The 25087-nt window shown below is 38.9% G+C and overlaps 1 protein-coding gene across 2 annotated transcripts in view; it reads left to right on the top strand.

The window, feature by feature from the left end:
• The window catches only part of RASGRF2 (Ras protein specific guanine nucleotide releasing factor 2), a 251133-nt gene that overhangs the window by 85095 nt on the left and 140951 nt on the right, over positions 1–25087 (top strand). For both annotated transcript variants that reach the window (XM_032335831.1, XM_032335830.1), the window contains exons 3-5: positions 10354–10501; positions 12707–12796; positions 17112–17365. In XM_032335831.1, coding sequence (XP_032191722.1) covers positions 10354–10501; positions 12707–12796; positions 17112–17365 — 492 coding nt within the window. The remainder of the gene's footprint in view (positions 1–10353; positions 10502–12706; positions 12797–17111; positions 17366–25087) is intronic.

Genomic DNA, 25087 nt, shown 5'->3' with positions numbered 1-25087 from the left:
GCACAAGAAGGGGGAGTGGCAGACAGAGGGAGAATCAGGCTCCCTGCTGAGCAGGGAGCCCGACATAGGGTTCAGTCCCAGGACCTAGGATCATGACCTAAGCCGAAGGCACATGCTTAACTGACTGAGCCACCCAGGTGCCACCATTTTGGACAAATCGTATAAATGGAATCATACAATCTTTTGTGTCTGGCTTTTTTTTCATTTACTACAATGTTAACAAACAGAGTTCATCCGTGCTGTAGTATAATCAGTCCCCTGTTCCTTTTTTTAATGGCAGAATACTATTCCATTATATGAGTATACCGCCTTTTGTTTGTCCATTCATCTGTTGGTGAACATTTGGATTACTTACATTTTTTGCTATTACTAACAATGCTGCTGTGAATACTCATGTATACATTTTTGTGGACATATGTTTTGAGATCTCTTGGGTGTATCTTGGAGTTGAATTACTGCATCATATGTTAACTCTATGTTTAACTTTTTGAGGACATGCCAAACTAATTTTCCATAGTGGCCACATCATTTTACATTTCTACTAGCAGTTTGTGAGGGTTCTAAGTTCTCCACATCCTCACCAACACCTGTTTCCATTGCTATTTTATGTAGAGTCCTTGTAGTAGAAATTGAATATGAGAACTTATAAATAAACCCCTTTAATCCATTTGGGTTCAATGAATATAGTTAGATATATACTCTCTCTAAAGAATTTTTTTGTGATCAAAAAGAGAATTTACCAATACTATTTATGCATATTTGTAAAGAAATGAAAGTGTCAGTGTTAGGAGAGAATCATCAATACAATTATGATATAAAACATTTTCTTTAGTTTTACAATATAGTACTGTTAAATATATTTGCTTTTAGAAGTAAGTAAGTAAGGGGCACCTGGGTGACTTAGTCATTAAGCATCTGCCTTCGGCTCACATCATGATCCCAGGGTTCTGAGATTGAGCCCTGCATTGGGTTCTCTGCTCAGTGGGAAGCCTGCTTCTCTCTCTGTCTCTGTTGTATTTCCTCTCACTGTGTCTCTCTCTGTCAAATAACTAACTGAAATCTTAAAAAAAAAAAAAAAGAAAGAAAGTAAGTCAGTGTTCCTTAAAATTTCTCTGCCCCCAAGTGATTATTTTACCATTATTGACTTTTTGTTATATTACCTTATAATAATATTTTCCTTGTTTTTTTTTTATATTTAAAGTGTTTTGGAAAGGATTATTGATGACTTCCCATATGCCCGAAACTTAGATGGTAAAGTAGTAAAAGCCTAACTATGAAATGGAAAGAAGGAGCAATATTTAGAGTCTTTGAATTTTATTCCTCTTTTTGATCTAACAGAGATGTTTGAGTTTTCATTCATTGTAAACGGGACAAGGTTAGGAGAAGAGTCTATTAGTAGAGTGAGAAGGGTTTAGTGGGGGGCATATAGGTTAGAACCTCACCCTAACAGGACATCTAACAGATATTGATTAGCCAGTGAGGCAGAGCTGTCACGGTAAGAGGATTTGTGAGCCAGAAAAAGCGGATGACGATATTCCTGCGGTGGCCATGAGGAAAGCTGGGGACGCAGGGGGTCTTGCATGGATGAGGGGCCTGCTGCCAGTGCTCACTGTTGTTTGGACGGGAACTGTACTGCTGCCGTCCAGGACTGGTTTTTCCCAGTTTCCAGAGACATCATGATGCTCCCGATAGGAGGAATGTTGATTCTAAAGAGTTTTCTCAGTAAAACTGAGTATAATCCTGGAGCTAGTGGGAGTTTTTCTTCAGCCAACTATAATATGAGTTTTCAGTTTAGGTTTTGTTACAGTTCTCATTATGTATAGCTCACTAGCATATCTATTTAGCATATTATATCCTTCCGTCTCATTGTACCTATCTACCTCTCGGTCCATCTGTGTATCTATCTATCTAATTAGCAACTACGTCTTCAGTCAGAGTAGCTAAAATGAGGTCCTGGCCCATCTAGCCATTTCTTGTGAAGTTAATACAATTTTTGTTCTTCTGTAAAAATAATTAATGCCTATGATTTTATACTGCATTTCTCTGGGCTCTTGAGGATTCATTCCATTGGAGTATTTCCTTTTCTCCCATATGGAATAGTGGTGTCTTGGTTTTGATTGTAAATATTACACATGAGTATTTTTACTTCCATATATATATATATATATACACACACACACCTCAAACTTACCATCTGTTGCTACTGGACACATGAATTTTGGCTTTCATCATGTCGATTTCCTGTGGCTTAATTTTATTTATTTCACTTGGCAGTGAAGAGACTACTTTTTCCCCCTGGTGGAAGTTAAACTGAGTAACAACAAAAAAAAGTTAAACATAAAAAGAAATAATAAATAGATTAGGCAGAAATTCTTAAACTTGAGCAACTGGACAATTTAATCAGAACATATATTAGAAATACAGTAAAATAGAAATACCAACGCTCTGAAAGTTCTTACATCAAATGGAAGCATTTCAGTTGATTTGTCATAATCCATTTACTAGCGGGATGCATAAAGAAAGCTTTGTGAAGTAAAGTTGAGAAGATACCCTGGTAAGAATAATCAACTAGGGAGAACCAATTGAATGAATCAAATGACTTGAAAATCATGAGAAATGAAAATTATTATGTGAAGAAGAATAAAGCATGCAAAGTCGGTAATCTTAGATGACTTTTTTTTTCTTTTTTCTTTTTTTTTGTTAGGTGACTTTTTTTTCATTTGACAAGGACTTGTATTTGAATGACTGTCTTGTGCTAGGCCTCATGCCAGGTGCTGAACTGATCTTTAACATTTTTGCTTAGATTATTGTGGAGCCTCCAGCTTCTCCTGGTCCTCCACCCCCCACCTCTGTCTTTTCCCATTACAGCAGCCAGAGTGATCCTGCTAAAATGTCAGATCCTGCCATGCCTCTGGTCAAAGCTCTGGATCTCATTCATGGTGAAAACCTGAAACTTTATATTGGTGTACAGGGCCCACCTACTTTAGAATCCTGTTCCCTCTACTGCCTCCAACTTATTCCCCTCTAGTAAGCTAACCACTCTGCCTTTCCTCAGGCAACCCAGGCCTGCGTCTACCACTGGGCTTTTGCACATGCTCTTCCCTCTCCCTGGAATATTCTTCCAACCAGCTAACCACATGATTCACATCTTCAGGTCATGACTCCAGTACCATCTTCTCAGGGAGACCCTTCCTCGTACCCTTTGTAACCCCCACTTCCCGCCGCCATCCTGCTTTTTCCTTTAAGGTACTAATCACCAGGTAACATACTATGTATTTAAAATTTTTATTTTATTGTCTCTTGTTCCCTACCACAACGTAAACTCTGTGAGGGCACAGTTTTGTTTTTTTTGTTTGTTTGTTTTCCCATTTTGTTTACTCCTGTATCCAGTGCTTTCAACAGTTTCTGGGTATATAAGAACAGTCAATGAATAGTGAATGAGAGAGTGAATTTGGAGTCACAGAAACATATAAAGAAAGTAATAGGGGTGCCTAGGTGGCTCAGTTCTTAACTGTCTGCCTTCAGCTCAGGTCATGATCCCAATGTCCTGGGATCCAGCCCGCATCGGGATCCTTGCTTGGTGGGAATCCTGTTTCTCCCTCTCCCACTCTCCCCGCTTGTGTTCCCTCTCTCGTTGTCTCTTTCTCTCTCTGTCAAATAAATAAATAAAATCTTTAAACAAAAAAGTGATAAATCTTGCATAAGGCCACTCGTAGAGTAAGTAGCTGACATTAGTATTTGCGTATTTTCTTTTTGCCTCTTGATATTATAGAGATGCTGGAAAATGCAGAAAAGCATAAAAGAAGTAATTAAAAATCACCTATAATTGCTCCAATAAATTACACTTACTTTAATCTCCTGGGGTTGTTCTTTTTTGTTAATTTATTAGTGCGCCTTGAGTATGTCCCATTATGTTAACTATTTTTTTTAAAATATGACTTTAAGTGGCTTGTAGCATTCCATTGTAACTATGCCTCTATAACTATACCTCATTCCATTGTAACTATACATATACCATACTATATGCATCTATATTTAGATTATTTCAGTTTTCTTATACTGGTTTTAACAAATGAACTTCTTACTGTTTGATACGTCTTTGTGAAAGTCTCTGTTTATTTTCCTTAGGCTAGATTATTATAATTGCAATGACTGTGACAAGGGATCTGAGCTTTTTAACCTGTCGTGATTGTGACTGTGACTGTGATGCTGTCTGCTAGAATCTCGCACTCTGGTACAAAGGACCCATTTTGTCCTATCGTTGCCAGTGCAGATTATTATTGTTCCTAAAGCTCTTGACAAAACTTGATAAACAGTTTTTACTTCTCTGATTAAGTAGGTCCTTCCCCAACTCTTTAGTAGTTGTCCATATATTATATTTTTATATTATAAGATTATATTCTTATATATTATATTCATATATTCTACGATGTCCTTAACTTCTTTATTTTTTTTAGATTTTATTTATTTATTTGACAGAGAGAGGGATCACAAGTAGGCAGAGAGGCAGGCAGAGAGAGAGGGGGAAGCAGGCTCCCTGCTGAGCAGAGAGCCAGATGTGGGGCTAGATCCCAGGACCCTGAGATCATGACCTGAGCCAAAGGCAGAGGCTTTAACCCACTGAGCCATTCAGGTGCCCCAAGATGAGGAATGTAAAACCTTTACAATACCTCTTACCTATTCTTCCTTTGTGCCCTCTATTTTTGTTACTTACATATTCTTGGCTTTTAAATTGGTTGAGCTTATGTCTTAAAATAATATAACTCTATTTATCAACTTTGAGCAGTGTGTATTGAATCTCTTCTGTGAAAGGTAAGTAAATTCAGATAGTTAATGTGTCTTTATTGTTCTTTCCACTAACCCTGAGATTTTATTCCTTTCATTATTATTTCTTCTCTATTTATAAGCTTTTAAACACTTAACTTCCATTCCTTAATTTAATTAAGCCTCTGTTGAATCTGAAAGTTAAGAAATCAAAACAAAACCCAAAACCAATGAAGAATGCAAATAATTATAAGTCAAGTTTTAGAAATATGTACCAAATATCAAAACTGGTGTTTGGGTCCACAAGTATAATCATATGCAATTGAATACTTGCTCCTTGAAAGAGAAGCTTGCCTATATTTACTTTTAATTTCTTTCTGGATCCTGTTACTTCATCTGGCTTGTACTCTTGGATTCTGTACTTTTATCTTTGTTTTTTGTTTTGTTTGCTTGGAAAGCCTCCTCATAATTTTCCTCCTATAGTAGATGTGATTGCTAGTAAACTGTTTCTGTCTTGAACTGGTACCTGGTTGGTTGATGTTTGCCTGGATGTAGAAATTTAGGTTCAAAATACTTTTTCTTCAGTTCTTTACCATGATCTAGCATCCCAGGCTACTGATGAGAAATATGTCATCTTGATTCCTGCTTTCTTTAGGTCAACTGTGATTTTTCTTTGGCAGCTTTTGTAATTTTTTTTCTATCCTTAGAGCTCTGATATTTTACCAGGGTGTTTCAGGGTATGAGATGTTTTTATTTATTCTGTCTGGCATTTGGATTATCCTTTCTATTTGGGCTGTGCTATGTTCAGTTAAGGGTCTATTTTTTCCCCTCTTAGAACTCCCATTAGGTAAATATCAATCCCTTGGACCTATACTTAGTGTCGCTCAGTCTTTCTTCCATAGCTCCAATGTCTTTGTGGTTTTTTAAAAGATTTGTTTCTTTATTTTGGGGAGAGAGAGAGAGCGCGCACATGAGCAGGAGGAAAGGCAGGAGGAGAGGAAAAGAGAGTCTTAAGTAGACTCTATGCTGAGTGTGGAGCCCAATGCAGGACTCAGTTTCATGACCCTGAGATCACGACCTGAGCCAAAACCAAGAGCTGGATGCTTAACTGACTGTGCCACCCAGGCGGGCCATTCTCTGTGTTTTTGTTGTGGTTGTTGTTGTTCAGTGTTCTCTGTGTCTCCACCCACCTAGCTTAGTTTTCAGCCATGTCTGCTTTGTCAATGAGCTCATTCACTAACCTGTAAAATTTTAATAATCATTGTTTCCAAAAACTCTTCTTATTATCTGGTTACTTCTTTTCTATAGCAGCCTCTTTTTGCCTCATGACTCTGGTATTCTTCCCTGTCTCTCTATAGATCATAAATATCTATTGCTTGAATTCGGCTTGTTTCTTTAGTATCTATTCTGTTTGTTCGTTTGGGGCTGTATTTATCATGTATTGCAGTGTAACAGTTTACCCGACAGTGCTTAAAACAGTGAACAATTTATTGTCCTCCCAGTGTCTGTGGGTCAGGAATGCAAGCGTGATTTAATTGGGTGCCTCTGCCTGAAGATCTCTCACAAGGCAACAGTCAAGGTGTGAACCAGGTCTGTGGTCTCATCTGAAGGCTCAAAAGAGGAAGGATTTTCTTCCAAGTTCACTCACATGATTGTTAGCTAGATTCGCTTCCTTGTTAGCTAGTTCCTTACCGGCTGTTGGCTCGAGGCCTTTCTCAGTGTCTGTCTATGTGGACCTCTCCATATAGCGGCTCACATCATGACACTGACTTCCTCAGAACAAACCACCAAGACAATAAGAGAAGGCAAGCAAGAGAAGCCAGAGTCTCCTTGTAAACTGATCTTGGAAGTGCTGTTCCATCACTTTTGCCATATTCTGTTCCTTGGAAGTGAGTCACCTAAGTCCAGCCCACACTCAGGAGGAAGGGGTTATGTAAGGACATGAATACCAGAAGGAAGGGATCATTAAGCGCTATCTTAAATGCTGCCTACTACAGAAGTCTTACTTTTTGGGGGTGGTTGTTTTTTTTCAAGTCTCTAGTGATCTTTGTTTCTAAGGAAAAGACTTTAGGAGTTATTGCAGGTAGCGGGCCTGGGTTTTCTCTGCATCTGTGTCACTTACATAGGCTTCCTTTTCAGTTATGTGGGCAGATAGTGTGGAGGCTGGCTGGAATTCCCTCTTGTGTAATTCGATGTCTTTTATGTGCATGGTTGGAACTTGTGACTTGCTACTAGCCATTATTATATGGAAGACATGCTGAGATAGTCACTCCCTTGATTAGGTTACATTTTATGACAAAAGGGATTTTGCAAATAATTATGGTCCTAAATTAGTTCCTTTTGAGTTATACAAAAGGAAGATTTTCATGGGTGGCCTGACTTAATCAGTGAGAAGCCCTCAAGGAAGGACTGCAGTCCTTGGGATCAGAGATGCTCTCCTGATGGCCTTGAGGAAGCAAGCTGCATAAGTTCTGTACCTGCAAGAAAATGAATTTCCCAACAATTTAAATACTTGGAAATGGGTTCTTCCCTGATCAAGCCTCCACATGAGAATGCACCTTGAGTGACACCAAAATGGTTGGCTTATGAGACTCTGAGCTGAGGACCCAGCTAAACAGCCTGGACCCCTGATGCACAGATACTACGAGATAATAAATAGATGTTATTTCGAACCAGGGAGTTTGTGGTCATTTGTTCACAATAGAAGAACAATAAATGTATTTCATTTCTTGTCCCTCATAGAGCTGATCCTTTTCTGGTTCTCTCTTGGTCAACAGTGGAGGCCTGGTGTAGATTCAAGCTCTGTTCTCTCTGTGACTTGCTTCCTCATTAGGAGTCTTCTCCACATCTAGCTTCCTCAGACAGAGGGCAGATCTTAGGCTGTGACTTAGGGGCATGTCACTACTGCCAGTTGTACTTTTATTTCTTTACATTGGGAATTGGGAAGAGGAGAAGCCTAACTTGCAGATGTTGCAAAGGCACCTGTTTAATGAGAGACCCTAATGATCACCCCCTTACCTAATCCATTTCATTGAATGTGTTGATTCCAAGCTTGTAGCTCTGGCCACCTTGGTGGGAGCCTTGCTTATGCAAGGTGCCTCCTTGTGTAGTTTCCTCTACTCTGCATTTCCCACTACTCTGATTCTACTCGGTTTTTCTCTTCACAGAATTTCTTACGACTTCTGATCTGTTGATGGCCTATTTTCCTGTTTTATAATCCTGTTATGGTTTCCTTCTTTAAACAGAAAATAATTTTCCTAGCACTTCAGTGGGGGCTTGGAAGTGAAGGGAGACAGATGTTGGTTATAAGTGTGCATGAACTCAGCTGCACAATCTGGACTTAATCAGTGAGAAGCCCTCACTGATTAGAAAAAAAAAATACTCTTTTGCTATCTAACGCTGATTCAGTATATTTATAATAAATTTGGCATATTTCTAATAAAATCAATGAGAAAGGGCAGAATTTTTATTATAATAACTACTTTTCTCATGTTCTATTCTTTCCTTCTTTTAAAGTTCCTTCATCTGTGTGAAGACTCTGCTCTTTTTTTTCTTTTTTTTTTTAACCCTCTTCCCACTTACACTTACATAGCCTTTCTCTCTATTTTCTTACAGTGATTTCTTAGAACAAGTGACTTTAAAATATTGCTGACACTGTGTTTTTTTCTAACGCTAATAGCACACATGATGTAAGTGCTGAGGATGTTGAGATAATTGAACTAAAATTGTGACTTTAAAATTGTTTTAAGACTCTTTTAGTTCTAAGTAACATGAACCTACTTCAAACTAGTTTGGGTTACAGAGAATTTATTAGACAGAAATTATAATATTTTACTGAACCCAAGAGTAAAAATTATATTTGGATATCATGAGGGTGTGGAACCAGAAACTAGAAAGTTGATAGAAACCCAAATAGTCATTACCTTTCTGTCTCTCTTATCTGTTTTCCTCAACATCTGCTTACTTTGTTTCTCAGCTGACTCACTTTGCTTCGTATGGGTATGGCCAAATATGGCTGCCCAACAATGGTAACCAGAGTTTCCAAGTTTATTAAATTTTTAAAAAAAGATTTTATTTATTTACTTGAGAGAGATAGAGAGTGAGAGAGAGAACATGAGAGGGCAGAGGGTCAGAGGGAGAAACAGACTCCCCACTGAGCAGAAAGCTGGATTCGGGACTCAATCCTGGGACTCAAGGATCATGACCTGAGCTGAAGGCAGTTGCTTAACCAGCTAAGCCACCCAGGCACCCTGCAGTTTCCAAGCTTATGTCATATTAGTTCAATCAAATAGATAAGAGACAGAATGCCAGATTCCAAGGAGAATGATGAATTGGTTTAGTTTGGGCCAGTTATCTCTTTTTAGACCAGTGCAATATAGTCATGAAGACAGATTTTTATGGTATAAACATGCTGCTATGGCCCAAGTTCTCAAAGAAGAGGTAAGAGATAAGTGAGCGCAAAATTGGGCAGATATCTCAAGAGATGTCTTCTTCAACATTCTTGTTTATATCCAGTGTGCTATTTCTTATTAGACAGTTTAGCTTGTGGTGAAGACCGTAAGCTGAGGGTCACACATAAATTGATTTGATCCCAGCCTTGCCACTGCTAGCTGTGTGACCTCTGTGAAGATTAAAATCTTTCTGTGTACAATTGGGATGATAAAGCCTATCTCCTGGGGTTGCTGGGAGGATGAAATGAGAATATATATGGTATATCCAAGCACTTAATAAATAGTAGTTATTAATTATTATTATTTTCAGATCATTTGGGAAATGGAGGAACATACATTTTACTACTTCAAAGGTTGTAAGAAGATCTAGAGGCAAAATTTCTGGTGCTACAGAATTACATAGTCAATAAAAATCTAAGAGAGAGTTTTGCCTTTACCACACTTGACCAAAGAAATGGATACAGGGGAGGCTGATGGTGTTAGGGCCCAAGAAACTATACTTATTTTTTGAATGAAATGTTTGCTTCTGTTGATTTTTGAAAGAGGTAGCAATGGTGTCATGATCCTAAAGAGAGCCAAGCAGGGCTGGTGATCAATGGAAGAGGCATCATAGTTTTTTCAAGTCAGTTCTTGTTCTGATGGTCTCTGCAGTCATTCCATTTGGTGGCTGGTCTAGTCTGATTGGCTAGTGGCTTACCCAGTGAGATGTTTTTGAATATCATCCCCGGAAACCAAGTGTGTGCTATTAGTTCAAAGACTTCAGCTTTTGTTAAAGAAGATGCATCTTTTTCTTTATAAACAATAGAGTTTCTTTGCACTTTTCTGATGTATATGGTAAAATTGTGGGTGGCAGCCATTCATTAAATAAACTCTTAGTAAAGGATATGAAAAATGGTAATGAACCAAATTCTATATAGTTAACCGAACTCCTAGTTTAGTAAAGGATATGTAAAATGATGATTTGAATTCTTTATAGTTAAATGATACAAAATGTCAGCCCAAAGTTAATATTTACATAAAGGAGAGTTAGCCAACAATCTACATATATGGCTTCTTTTTAAAACATGATGTATGCTGTTGTATATGAAATTGCAGTAGAAGAGTATCTCATTGACTAACTGTGTAATTTTCTCTTAAGTTATGCAGACATTTTGATTGAGAGGGAAGTGTTAATGCAGAAGTACATTCATCTAGTTCAGATCGTAGAGACAGAAAAAATTGCAGCTAACCAGCTCCGGCATCAACTTGAAGATCAAGACACAGAAATCGAAAGACTTAAATCAGAGGTACTTCCCAGTTAATAGATTCTTCCCCATTGTTTCACATTTATTTTCATCTCCTCATAATTACATAAGGCCTATCAGGGCAAGATTTTAATCCCAAACTTAGTTCCTTTGGCATCGATATGTACATGGTCAGACTAGAGATCCATGCTAGGAAAGTATCCAGTCTGTTAGGGTTGAGTAAATATGCTACAACAAAATACCAGGCTAATATGCTGCTTTTTAATTATTTTGTGCTCCTGATGTCCTTCCTTTGATCAGATAACCAAGAGTTGACTTAATATGTAATTGTTTGTAGGCTGAATATTGTAATAATGATAACTGTGAATCTATTATAGATTCAGTTACAATCCCAAATGCAACTAAGGAAGGAGCAGAAATGAAGTCCGAAAGACTTTGCTGCTTCTATATCTAAGGAGTCCAACTTTCTCCCCTCTAGAATTTTGAAAAACACGTTTGTGTTAAAGTATAAGACATTTTCTAGGGTACACTTTTTCCTGAATTTGTCCTTCCTGCCTCTCTCCACCTCCACCCTCCAGCCTCCGAAGGTGAACTTCTGGGGTCTTGCACCCCCAGATTGTGCGATTGTGCCAAGTAAGAACAGAAGATGGTCATGGCGTCAGCAGCCATGGCGGTGGGCCCGGGTGCTCCCGTGCTCACAGGTGCCTCTGTCTCTGTATAGAAACCCGAGGGTACCTTTCCTTGCTGTCCCGTTATTCCTCGTGGAAGCAGACGATAACTGGAGAACTGAAGAGGAATGTAGAAAACAAGATTTTCCCCCCTTTCTAACTAGGGATGCATTAGCATTTTCTTTGCCTCAAAAGAGAAGAATAGCACAGAATGAAACCTACCACTAATTGTATTCTATTGACAGAACAATTCAGGGTCCTCATTCTTGGTAACTTGCTTGTCACTTTTATAGTCACTGGAGAATGTTTTCCTCTTTGTTTCCTCACACCTTCCTCTAAGACATACTCTGAATCCTGTGTGAGGTTTTCACCTCCTGCTGCCTGTGTACGTCACCTCCAGTTCACAGAGCAAGGGTACACGCCGATTGTACCTGGGATCTGACTGCTTCTCCGGTGATAAGTTGCAGACCATGTTCACCATATCATTAGTGCTGTTAACTTCCCAGTTGAACTCTGAAATCCGATATAGTGAAAACAACAAAGGCTATATCAGGCACTGTAATTTAAAACAAAATTATTGTGTTCTTTCTTTGCCACAGTAAGCTTAGAGCAGATGCGTGTCGGCTGAGTGAAAGAAGTTGGCATTTACTCCACAAGAGAGACTCAGTCAGCACCAAGCAGTGTTCCCCGGTTTTTATTTGTGCATGCTTATCTGTCTTCACTGTGTTCTGATTTTAGTCTGGATATAGATTGCAGTCCCAGACTGTCAGTAGCAGGTATGTCTTGTGTGGTCAGTAGGCAGAAACAATAATTTATTTCTTACTCCTTTTATTTTCCCGCATTTCTGCCAGAAAATGGCAGAAATGTGTACTTGGTATTGGCGACAAAACGGAAAGATAGGTCAGAGGAATCAGTTATGACTCTTACTTTTTAAATGTCTGCTTGTAGTATGTCTGTACAGGGTCTTACCTTTATAAGAGCCTGCAGTTGAGTGGTAGTCTAGTGAATTTGATTACTAGGTGTTTTGGAGCAGCTGTCTGGTCTTGAATTGCCCCCACAGGCCACATAACCGAGCAGGAGATATAAAGATATCCCAAGTTGTTTCAGTCATTTTTACCTTTTCACCTTTTCTTTGTTGGCTTGGATCAATCCCAAAACTCTGAAGTTTCTTTTGCAGTTACCATTTTCCCAAGGAATTTTGTGAATCTGCTGTACTGTGTATACCTGGAAGGCTACAGGCTGATTAAGGGAAGCAAGAGCTTTGACTTGAGTGTCATTGCATTTGGAGACCACAGGCCATTACTGGCATCAGACAAGATGGCGGCATGCCGCTCAGCTCCTGTGAAGGCCTTGGCCTAGTCCTCACTGGCCTGAGTTCACACTTTCCACAGTCACTTCTTAGGAGCGATTTGTTAGCAACATAACTAGATAGGTTTGCACCAAAGGAATAAAAGTTGGATAAAAAAACGAAAGTTTCCTGGGGATCTCATAAGCTTCCTTGTAGGTATAACCTCCTAGGAGTGAATGGCTATAAGCCAGTATTTCTCAAATCACAAAATGGACCAATTCTGTGTTCTAGATTGTCGCTCTTAACAAAACCAAGGAACGAATGCGGCCTTACCAAAGCAATCAAGAAGATGAGGACCCAGACATCAAGAAGATTAAAAAGGTAGTATTTGGGGTTGGGGGGGTGTTCTGGCTTTGGGCAAGCATGGTGATCAGTTATCTGTCCTGTAGTGTTGTCTTTGCCACCCTGTCTCTGAACTTGGTGTATCCGTTCTAATGGCTCTCAGACTTGCCCTTCAGACTGATCTGGGAATGGCTACTTTGGAAAAGTTTCAGCTTGAGATTTTTTTTCCCGGTTCTGGGAATCCCCTTTTGGACTCTGTGGGAGGGTTGCCAAAACCAGACATTAAGATAGTAGTGTTCTCAAGTTGGGTTAAGTAAGTGCTGCTGAACCTCCTAAATTTGTGCTGCTTTCATATTTGAGGGGAATATCTTTTAAATGACATTTAAAAATATTTCTTTTAGATTTAGATTTCAGTGCTTATTTAGAAAGGATTTTTGTGAACATGTGAGAAGATTGACTAAACACATCTGCTCAGATTTCTGTTTTATTATCGTTGTTCCTTTCTTGCTTAACATCCACATAATCAGCAGATCTTTCTGCCTCACTGTCATGTATTACTGTACAACTTTTGCAGTTAACCAGACCCTGGTACTCACTCCGTTCTACCGTGTTTGATTTTATGACATCTAAGTTTTGAATTCCGTAATCTTTATACTCTTGTAAACCACCTACTCAGCTTTGTTAACATTGTGTGAAGAGCTTCACACTTCAAGAACTTTCTTTAGATACACATCCTTAGATCTTTATTTCATCTTAAATTTTTTCATATTCCTGTTTTCCAACAAGATCAGGCACGTTCCAGGTGGTCTGGCCGTAGAACCTTATTCCTGTTTTCCGTGCTAAATAATTATTCCCCTTAAATTGTAGCAAAACTTCAAATATTGGTCAGAGTTTGAAATAGAAATGCTTCTTGGAACTAAATTGCAATGTTTTCAGTTTTTAAGCACTAAAAATTGAAATAACACCATTCCCTTCTGGAATTAAAAGAAAATTATTTAAGATTTTATTTATTTATTTGATACACACAGAGAGAGAGAGAGAGTGAGAGCACACAAGCAGGGGGAGTGGGAGAGGGAAAAACAGTCTCCCCACTGAGCAGAGAGCCCAATGCAGGGCTTGATCCCCAAACCGTGAGATCATGACCTGAGTCAAAGTCAGATGTTTAATCAACTGAGCCACCCAGGTGCCCCAGAACTTAAAAGTTTTTAAATTGAATTTGGTTTATGTTATTTTGATACAAGATTGATGCTATTGCATCAATAGCATCTTTTCATAGTATGAAGTTTTGTATAAAGAAAGATATCAGTAAAATACAATTTCTAGTTCTTTCTTTCTTTCTTTCTTTATTTTTTTTTTTTTTTGGTAGAAACCGGTCTTTTAGTAAGTAAGTAAACCAGCCTTTGCTTAGCAGGCAATACCTGACTAAGGAAATATTTTATTTGACCAAAGTTTCGATTAAGTTTTTTTTTTTTTAAGATTTCTTAAAAAATTTATTTATTTGGCAGAGGGAGAGAGCGAGCATAAGGAGGCAGAGAGGCAGGCAGAGAGAGGGAGGAAGCAGGCTCCCTGTCGAGCAGAGAGCCCAATGTGGGGCTGGATCCCAGGACCCTGAGATCATGACCCGAGCCAAAGGCAGAGGCCTAACCCACTGAGCCATCCAGGCACCCGATTAAGTTGTTTTTTGAAAATGCTTCTGTTAAATGGAATAATACTGATGAATGCTTTTTACATTTTCTGCCTTCTAATATTCAATAGAAGCAATTAAAAAATTACTTTTGAGCTTGTTAAGTAGGTTTGGAAATAATTCTGTTGTCTTTTATGTCCCAAACAACTTAATGTCTGTATGGAAAAGAGTGTTTCAAATGAATTAGATTTCCTATTCTGATCTGGCCAAATAGCAACACAATATTTTATCTTCAGGGAACCAAAATTGGATTTTATTTAATTACAGAGAAACTTCCTGTTAGAATTTTCCAAATAATGTGCCTATACCTTCCCCACATAATTCTGTTAAAATGTGATTAATTTTTATTGTTGGAAGGGTGGCAACTAATGAATGCTTGCGTGAAGTTTGACAGTATGATGACAACATTGGTAGGTAAAGGAGAGAATTTTAAACATTACAAAAGAAGAGTGGTTGTTTAAACACATGATAATTTAGGTCATATGGGTGAAACAGTGGGGAAAAAATAGGAAGTGTAAGAATGTGTTGAACAGATAATAGTGATACTAAAAGGAGACTGGGGTGCGCCTGGGTGGCTCAGTCGGTTAAGCCTCTGCCTTCAGCTCAGGTAATGATCCCAGGGTGCTGGGATTGAGCCCCTTGTCAGGCTCTCTGCTCAGCGGGGAGTCTGCCTCTTTCTCTCCCTCTCCCTCTATGCTCTCCCCCTGCAAATAAATAAAAATAAAATCTTAAAAAAATTGTTTAAAAAATAAAAGGAGATTTGGTAGTGATTTAATGCTTTCAGTTATATGTGGATTTGCAATCTGCTTTGTTGTTGAATCTGCCACTTAGATATCACCACCCTAATAAATTACCATAATGTGATATATATATATATCACAATGTGATAAATTTATCATAATAAATTATCATAAATTTTTTTATATTTGGAAAGGACTTCAGATTGTTTTAGTCCATTATTTTATAGGTGAGACAATAGAAGACAAGAGTTCAGAGTTACCCAGTAGGTTAGTGCAGAGCCTTGGGTTAAGGCATGTCTGGTTAGCACCCGGCATTTACCTGGACACTAGAAAGATGTTCAGTAAATACTTGTTGGCTAACATACACAGGCCAGTGCACTTTCTCAGGTTTGTCTGTTATTTTTCAAATCAAACTCAGGTCAATGTTAGAGGCTATTGTGTTTTCTACAGAATTGATTTTTACATATATTTCACATTTCTTCTCACAAAATAATCACCACTGCAAATCATTAACATGTGTTTTTTTCCCCATGTAGCTAAGAGAATCCTTGCAGTTAACAAAAAGCAGGTAAAAGAATGCCAAGTCTGATTGCATCTTTCCTGTGTGACTTACCACGAAATTTAGTTACTTGTCTATAAATAGAAGGGGTCAGACGAGCTGAGGCTAACACTTATTTTCTAAGATTACTAAAAAAACCTCTCAATAACAACAAATCAAATAGCCTGATTTAAAAATGGGCAAAGGACTTGAACAGACATTTCTCCAAAGATGAAATGCTATGCACATGATCTTTGGGGAAGTCATATAACAAGAAAAGCTGCTCACTATCACCCAGCATCAGAGAAACACAAATCAAAACCACAGTGCAGTGTCACCTCACACCCATTAGGATGACTTCCGTCAAAAAACTGGAACATAAGTGTTGATGAGGATGTTGAGAAATTAGAACCTTTGTGCCCTCATGGTGGGATGGTGAAGTGGTTCAACTTCTATGGAAAGCAGTATGGTCATTCCTCAAAAAATTAAAAATAGAACTATCACAGTGATGCAGCATTCCTGCTTCTGGGTATACAGCCGGAAGGATTGAGTGCAGGATCCTGAGGAGATATTTGCATACCATGATCACTGAGGAACGATTCACAAGAACCAAGAGGTGGAAGCAACACCCATGTCTATCAGCAGATGAATGGAAAAACAAAATGTACATATGGTGGAATACTGTTCGGCCTGAAACGGGGAGGAAATCCTGGTTCATGGTACAGCATGGATGAACCTTGAGGACATTACACTAAATGGAATTAACCAGTCACAGGAAGATAGATACTATGTGATTCCACTTATGTGAGCTATCTAAAGTGGTTAAGTTCACAGAAACAGAAAGTTGAATGGTGGGTGCCAGGGGCTGAGGGAAGGGAGTAGTGGGGAGTTGTTTTTCAATAGGTATAGTGTCACTTTTGTGGGACAGAGAAGTCCTGGACATCTGTTGTACAGCAGTGTGAAATACTTAATGCTGCTGAACTAGACACTTAAAAATGGTTAGGATGGTAGATTTTAAGTTATGTGCCTTTTCACCACAATTAAAATTTTTTAAATATCTGCTTTTATATTGTTAAAGAATACACCTTTAAGTTCTTTCTTTATTAAAAAGTTAATAACTGTATATGTAATATTATCCTATTCTGGTGTCCATACAGGGAGTCCTAAGGAGCTTATGGAAGAAACTTGCAAAGTTGAGAAAAAATATTATCTTTAAATCCTATTTTTTCCTGCTATGTGAAAAAGCCTGCCATTATTTGTTCTAGTGATGGGACCATTAACGCACTAACAAAAAAGTGGTGCTTTATGTGGCACAGGATGGAAACCCTTACTGACAGGCTTACCAAAGACTGTCTTGCCACTCCCTGAGATCTTTCTGCTGTTGTTCTGTAGGTTCAGAGCTTCATGAGAGGATGGTTGTGTAGAAGGAAATGGAAGACTATTGTGCAGGATTACATTTGTTCTCCTCATGCTGAAAGTATGAGGAAGAGAAACCAGATTGTGTTCACCATGGTTGAAGCCGAGTCAGAGTATGTTCACCAGCTCTACATCCTGGTCAATGGCTTCCTCCGGCCCCTGAGAATGGCGGCCAGCTCCAAGAAACCTCCCATCAGCCATGATGATGTCAGCAGCATTTTTCTCAACAGGTTTGTCTTGGCATGAATCAAAAAGTCATGTGAAAAAAAATTTCTATTCCTTAAAAGAAGATTTACTTTACTCTTAAAAGAATAGGAATTATAAATTCAACTTCAAGAGTGTATGATACTGAAAATAAGAAAGCTGTCATTTGTGTTTCATTATTTGCCCAAATTTGCATGCCTTTATCTTGAATCATGGCATCTAGTTTTCTGGCTTTTTTCTGTATTTGACATGTATTTTCTTGTCATTGTGTGGGTGTGTGTGTTGGGAATGATAATCTGCTTCATAAACTGAGGGAAGGGAAGTGAGTAATGGGTCTTTACATGTAATTTATACAGACGTACTTTAGAAAGAACAATAACTAACAGAGAACCCAAGAATCTGTAGTAAATTTATTTCTACATATTATACACTATATATAGTGTCCTTGCTGCTGAGGATTCGTCAGTGAGCAAAGCAAAAATCCTTGCCTTCATGGAGCTTAAATTGTGATATGGGAAGAGACATAATGAATAGTGAATAAGTGAAGAAGTGAATACTGAATAAGTGAAATGTAGTATATTATGTGGTGATGAGTGTTGTGAAAAAAAATCAAGAGGAGAGGAGAAGGGAGAAAGGGGGTGCCTGGGTGTTTTATGTAAAATTTAGTAATTTATTTATTTTTGAATACATAATACATTTACATTGTGCAAAATTCAAAACAACACGAAAACATCAAATAACTCTTACTCTGTCTCTGCCCACCCCATATACCCCACTTTTTGTTTTTAATCATTTTCATTAGTTTCTTATATACCTCTCTAGTGTTTCTTGATGTATATCTAATCAGATATGAATATAGAGTATTAGTTTTTCCCCCTTCTTACACAAAGTCAATGAATTTTAACATGTAGTTGCCTTTTTCACTTAACGGTATATTCTGGACATCTTCTCATATTGACATCTAAAGAGCTTTCTATTTTAAAAAAATCACTACATTGTTTTACATTATGTGAATGTGCCATAGTTTTTCTCTAGCCAGCCTTTGGAAAGGCCTCAGAGATAAGTTGATATTTGAATAAAGACTTGAGGTTGATGGGGAAGCAAGCCATTGGGCTATCTGGGTGAAGAGTGACACAGAGGAGGAGACAACCTGTACAAAGGCCTGAAGCTGGGGCAGACCTGGCTTGCTTGATTGACCAACTGCCTAAGGTCCATGTGGATGAAAAGTGGTAACATTGGACATTGTAAAGATGTTTGTTTTTACTGTAAATAAGATGGGCAGATACTGGTAGCATTTTGAGGAGAGAAGTAGCATCATATAACTTATGTTTTAAAATCTCACTCTGGTTCTCTGTTGGGAATCGAGCACAGGGAAATCAGTTTGGTGGCTATTTCAATAAACCAGGTGAGAGATGACTGTAGCAGGGAGGCCTGTTAGGTGGCTATCCCAACAATATAGGCGAAGGGTGATTGTAATGGAGGCCATGATAAACGGTTGGATTCTGGGTATATTTTTAAATAGAGCCAATGAAATTTCCTGATGAGTTTGATGTGGGGTTTTGAGCAAAGTCCAAGATTTTTGGGCTGAACAACTAGAAGAATAGAGTTAACTACTCACTAAATGGAGAACACTGAGGTATAAACAGGTTTAGGGGGAAAGATAAAGAAATTTTAGTCTCAGACCTCTCAAGCATGAGAGGCTTTTAGCCATCCAAATGGAGAAATCAAGTGAACAGGGATTGGATATCAGTCGGGAGTTCAGGGAAGGAGTTTGGGCTGGAGATACAGATTTGGGGGTCCAATAGCATATAAAGAGTATTTAAAGCTGTTGGTCTGCATGAGAGTACCAAGGGAGTAAGCACAGATGAATGAAGGAAGAGGAACAAGGACTGAGCCTTGGGATATTCCAACATTTAGAGATTAAGAAGTTGAGGAACCAGCAGAAGAGAGTGAAGAGGGTAAGTTAGGGTTGTAGAATGAAAACCGGCAGAAGGGGTTGTCCCGGAAACCAAGGCAAGAGAGAGCTATGTCAAAAAGGTCAAATAAAATGATAACTGAGAACTGGCTGCGGGTTTAACACTGAACTTTTTGGTAACTTTGATGAGGGGCCAAAGACTCATTGGAGCGGACTTAAGAGATAATGGGGGGAAGGATAATAATTGGAGAGAGTTGGTATAAAAAACTCAGTGTTGCTGTAGAGAGGAGCCAGTAAACAAGATGCTTCTTGGCGGTAAATTTAAAAGTATAAACAAGTGTGTTTGTGTTTCAAGATGGGATAAAAATTACACTGAGAGCAAGGGGGCAATGATATAGGAGAGAGGGAGAAATTTCTGGAGCAATAAGCTTGCATAGACATAAGTGGATAGAACATGGTGTTCAAGTCAAGTTGAGAGCACAGAGAAGAAGAGAATAGTACCTTGACACATATGCCATTAGGAAGCAAGGATATGTGGTCATGGTGCTAATAGAAGGAAAGTGCTGGGGTTAGATAAGAGAGGAAAGGTGTAAAATAATGCAGTATAATTGCTAGGCAGCTGGAAGAGCCTACGTTGCTCTGTTAGGCTGGTGGTCATAACTTTGCAGGGAGAGTAGTCAGGATGGTTGAGTGTTTTTCCTTTAGCTCCTTTCAGCTGCATGGGTGCCTGTACAGAATAGGTGGATGGCTGGCTTTTTGCTGTTGCATGAGGCTAATGTGATGAAATCAGAAATGAATGGGGCGGGGGGCTCTTGGGGGGCTCATTTGGTTGAGCGACTGCCTTCAGCTCAGGCCATGATCCTGTTTTAAAGAAAAATGAAGAGGGGGAGTTGAAGATGTATGCAAGGAGAGATTATAACGATGAGCCATGGAAGCTAAGCTGTGCAGAGAGGGAAATGATGGTGTGAGGGAGTGGTGGTCAGTATCATGGATTAAGGTCCCAGTGATGTGAAAGGATTTTTGGAGTCAGAATTCTAAAGAAGTAAATGGAAAGATAAGGAGGTGGTCAGAGAACAGTTTGCTTGAAATAGATAGGGAAGGGATATAGTTACTGACAATGATAAGGTCTAAAGTATACTCAAGGGAGTGTTGGTTAGGTCAATGGAGGGTAAGATCCCTAGAGGAGAGGAGTTCAAAGGCCCTAGAGGCCAGGATATTGGACTGTTGTTTTTTTGTCCATATTAGATTTGACCAGAATTATGACAGGAGTAGGGCTAGAGAAAGGACTGCCAACAAGCTGGGAGCTTGGAGCTCAAAACTCAAGGCATTAAAAGAGGATCTGGAGATACTCTTTTGGTGGTGTTGTAGGAAGACCCTAAACTCACCTTCTCCATGGAACACAACAAATTATGGCTAGTAATAGAACAGTTCCTCTTGAAGAACTGAGGGCTTGACTGAACCGTTTCTGTACAACCAATGATAGAGAGAAGGGCAAGAGAACAGCAGGAGAGAGGGAGATGTGGTAAAAAAGGGAATCAGCCCTTAATGCTACAAACAGCAGTGGGACTGGATAGTACTGAGGGGCCAGGAACAGATTCCTCTGTCTTCGGGCACAGAATAAAAGCCATAGTTTAAAAGAGCAGCTGGCATATAAAAAAGAAACAATGCTAGAACTTTGCCCTATGGTGGAAGCTGCGTGGGTGCTGTCCAAGTCAGAGGGACTGGGGAACGACATGGTTTATGTTCCCATTTCACTTTATGTCTATTTGTTTTTATCAAAGCCTGGAAAAGTAACATTAATTTTGTTAGTTAACTCATCCCCCACACCTACATGTTTGTCTGTATACTCCTTTAAGGAAGTAACTTAAGTGTCCATCAGTGGACCAATGAATAAGGAAAAAGTGGGGGTTATGTACACACACACACACACACACACACACACACACAGAGAAATATTACATAGCCATAAGAAGGGATGAGATCGTGTTATTTGAGACAATATGGTTGGACTTGGAGGATGTTTTACTAAATGAAATAGGTCTGACTAAGAAAGACAAATACCATATGGTTCCACTCAAAAGTGGGATCTAGAATTAGATAAATAAACAAACAAAAAGCAGAATCAGACCTATAAATACAGAGAACAAACTGATGATTGTCAGAGGAGAGGTGGGTAAGGGTTTGGGCAAAATGGGTGAAAGGGAGAGGGACATACAGGCTTCCAGTTAGGGATGAATTAAGTCATGGGAATAAAAAGCAGAGCATAAGGACTATAGTCAATTATATTGTAAAAGTGATAAAACAAGAGAGATGGTAGTTAGGCTTGTGGTGACCATAGTATCATGTATAAACCTGTCAAATCACTAATTGTACACCTGAAAGTAACATAATATTGTGTATCAACCATAGTCAAAAAAATTTCTTTGAAGAAAAAGAACAAAAATTATTGCAATATGTTTTAATTTGGCTTTTTAAAGAATTTGTTTTTTTGCATTTATCTTGTTCTTTGTTTTATTTACTTTTGTTATTGAAGTATAATTGACATGCAATGTTATATTAGTTTCAGATGTGCAATGTAATGATTCAGCAATTCCATACATTACTCAGTGCTCAACAGGATATATGTCCCCTTAATTCCCTTTATTTCATCCTTCCTCCAGCCTGTGTTCATTTAAAATTACTGCCAATTCTGACCTAAAGGTTTTTTTCCCCAGGCTTTTATAAAGTGAAAACCCATACTGTAAGGAAGATTTTAGGGACTAAATCATAGGTCACAATTAAAATGCATATAAGTATTTAAAAAGGCAAGACTGGGAGGGTCTGTAGATGGCTGCAAAAAGACTGGTTGATGGATGGTACCTGGCTTCTTTTTTAACGATTGATTGATTTATTTGAGAGGGGAGGGGCAGAGGGAGAGGGAGAGAGAGGCTGTAAAGCAGACTCCCTACTGAATGCAGAGCCTGCCTTGGGGCTTGATTGAGCCACCAGGTGCCCCTGGATGACAGGAGATTAGAAGCTTCTCTGTTGTGAGGTGGGAGATCTCCCCACATTAGGTGGCAGTGGCCATGCTCAAGTGTGTGGAACATCGCAAGGGACCCAAGGGGAGCTCCTGCTCCTCAGGCCATACAACTCACATTTTGGCAAAGCATCAGCCACCCAAGTGTGTCATTCTATCAGTTTTGATGACAGTGGACAGGATGGTAAATGGCACTCTGCTCATGAGGTTAGCAGACAACCGCGTTGGTCTTAGGTCACCTCTGGGGATTGCTTTCCATTGGATTGCCTGATCTGCCATCTGGAAGGCCAGGCTTGTCATATTGTTTAAAATTCAGATTCAGGATGTGCTGTGCCACTTCTTGGAAGTCAAGGCTGTCAGCTCTTCACACAGTTAGTAATTGTTTACTATCCCTCGTCCTTAATGGGCATTTGAAGAGGTACGTTTTTATTTTTTTTATTTATTTGTTTTTAAGATCTGTGTTTTTATTTTTCCACTTTTTTTTTTTGGCTTTTAAAGAAGTTTTTACTTTTAATTCAAGCTAACATACTGAAGACGTATGTTTTTAAAGCAGAGGCTTGCTTATAGGATGTTGTCATTGCTGCTATTTAACTGGATTCCTTTCCTTGCCTTTAAGTGGAAGGTAAAGGCTTCCAGTTATGGCAGGTCTTTTTTTTTTTTTTTTTTAAATTTCTTTTTTTTTTTTTTTTAAGATTTTTAAAAATTTATTTATGAGCGAGAGAGTGAGCAAATGGGGGGAGGCAAAGGGTGAGGGACAAGCAGACTCTGCAAGTGCAGAGCCTGATGAGGGGCTCGATCTCGTGACCCTGAGATCATGACCTGAGCTGAAACCAAGAGTCTGATGCTCAACCAACTGAGCCACTCTGATGGCCCGTTTTTTTTGAATTTCAGCAAAGTTTATACTTAAAAAAAAGAACAACAAAAAACCTCCCTATCTTCATGAAGGATTGTTTCATCTGTTTTCTAATCACCCAGGTATCAAAATATGAAAGTAGATATATCAGTTACATACATTTTCAATGTAGGAAGGTGAAGCCCCTCTCTGAGTGGAGGGAGTTCACTGCTTACAGAAGTTTTTGGAGAAGCTGGAGGAGTCACGTCAGGGAGCTGTCCCTGGAGCTTTGAGTTCAAGGGCATAGCACCGTATACCTGCTTCAGCGGTTAGCAAAGTACAGCCACCACCATTGCCACCATGTCTGCCTCTCAGGTCCAGGAAGCTGTTGCCTAGAAACAAGGACAATGAAGCTGGGTGCTGGAATGGCTTCTAAAACACGCACATCTCCACAACTGATTTTCAGCAACAGGAAGGTCTCCTCTGCTCCTGCTTTCCATGCCTTACCAAGTGCATCTGTTCGGTGCAAATGGTGGAACTGAACCTCCATCCAGAACCGCCTTTCAAGGGAGGCTGGGGAGCATAGCTTTAGCTCTCCATCCTGTTCACCTAGAAGGAGGATGGAATGGAGGTTAAAGGCTAATAAACCCGGCAATTGCACTACTGGGTATTTACCCCAAAGATAGAGATTCAGCGAAAAGAAGGGCCATAAGTACCCCAATGTTCATAGCAGTGCCTACAATTGCCAAACTGTGGAAAGAGCCAAGATGCCCTTCAACAGACGAATGGATAAAGAAGATATGGCCCAAATATACAATGGAGTATTATGCCTCCATCAGAAAGGATGAATATCCAACTTTTATATAAGCATGGATGGGACTGGAGGGACTATGCTGAGTGAAATATGTCAAGCAGAGAAAGTCAATTATCATATAGTTTTCACTTATTTGTGAAACATAAGGAATAGCATGGAGGACATTAGAAGAAGGATAAAATGAAAGGGGAGAAATCGGAGTGGGAGACAAACCGTGAGAGACTATGGACTCCAGGAAATAAATGGAGGGTTTTAGAAGGGAGAGGGGTTGGGGGTAGGATGAGCATGGTGATGGATTGCATGGAGCACTGGGTGTTATATGCAAATGACGAATCAAGGAACCTACATCAGAAACTAATGATATACTATATGGTGACTAACATACACAATTTAAAAAAAAAAAAAAAGACCTAATATAAACAATACCCACCAAACTAGTTTTGGTTGAAATCCTTGAACAGCAAACACCACTTAGTTAACATTTCTATAAAACAAATATAAATTATTATCTTCAAGCAGTGGGTGTTTTGTTTCAGGGGCCATTTGGAAAAAGTTAAGGATTTCCCACTGATGTTTATGTAGTGGAATTTGACTTCAGCAAACCAAAGAGTCTCACTTACATGAATGAGTCTGTATTTGATTCTGTGGATGTGCTAGTTCAGAAAAGGTTGTAGAGGCTCACGCCAGTGGGTTAATTGTAATAAGGAGAAAGCAAAAGTTGCTTTGGTAACTACTCTTCTTGAACCTTTAAGAAATTTGGATCTCTATGCATTGGATCTGTATTCATGTTCATATTTTAGTATCTCCATGTAGGCTTTGTCCTTCTCAGAGGATTCTTTCATATTTCCTTCTGGGGGTCTGAGGAGTGGTTACAGTAGAGTTCTGCCAAACCTTTGCTATGGATTTTTTCCCCTGTCTCCTGTCAAAACTTATTTTAATGAAAGAGAGACACCTTTCCCTGAGTTAGGATCTAGAATCAAATCTAAATGGAAAAGGATCCCAGCTAATTTTTTGATTATTCATTGAAGTGCTACATTCTAACAGTAGAAAGATGTTTCTATTATAAGTTGGTAAAGAGAGTTATATGACAATGATTTGGTACTTACTGTCTTCCAGTATTTGAAGCTTAGCTCAGAATTTTCCTCCAATTTTTAAGATTGTCTGAAGGGGG

The sequence above is a fragment of the Mustela erminea genome, chromosome 3 (genome assembly GCF_009829155.1).
Source record: "Mustela erminea isolate mMusErm1 chromosome 3, mMusErm1.Pri, whole genome shotgun sequence".
NCBI classification, from domain to species: domain Eukaryota; kingdom Metazoa; phylum Chordata; class Mammalia; order Carnivora; family Mustelidae; genus Mustela; species Mustela erminea.
This window is presented reverse-complemented; position numbering and strand designations above follow the sequence as displayed.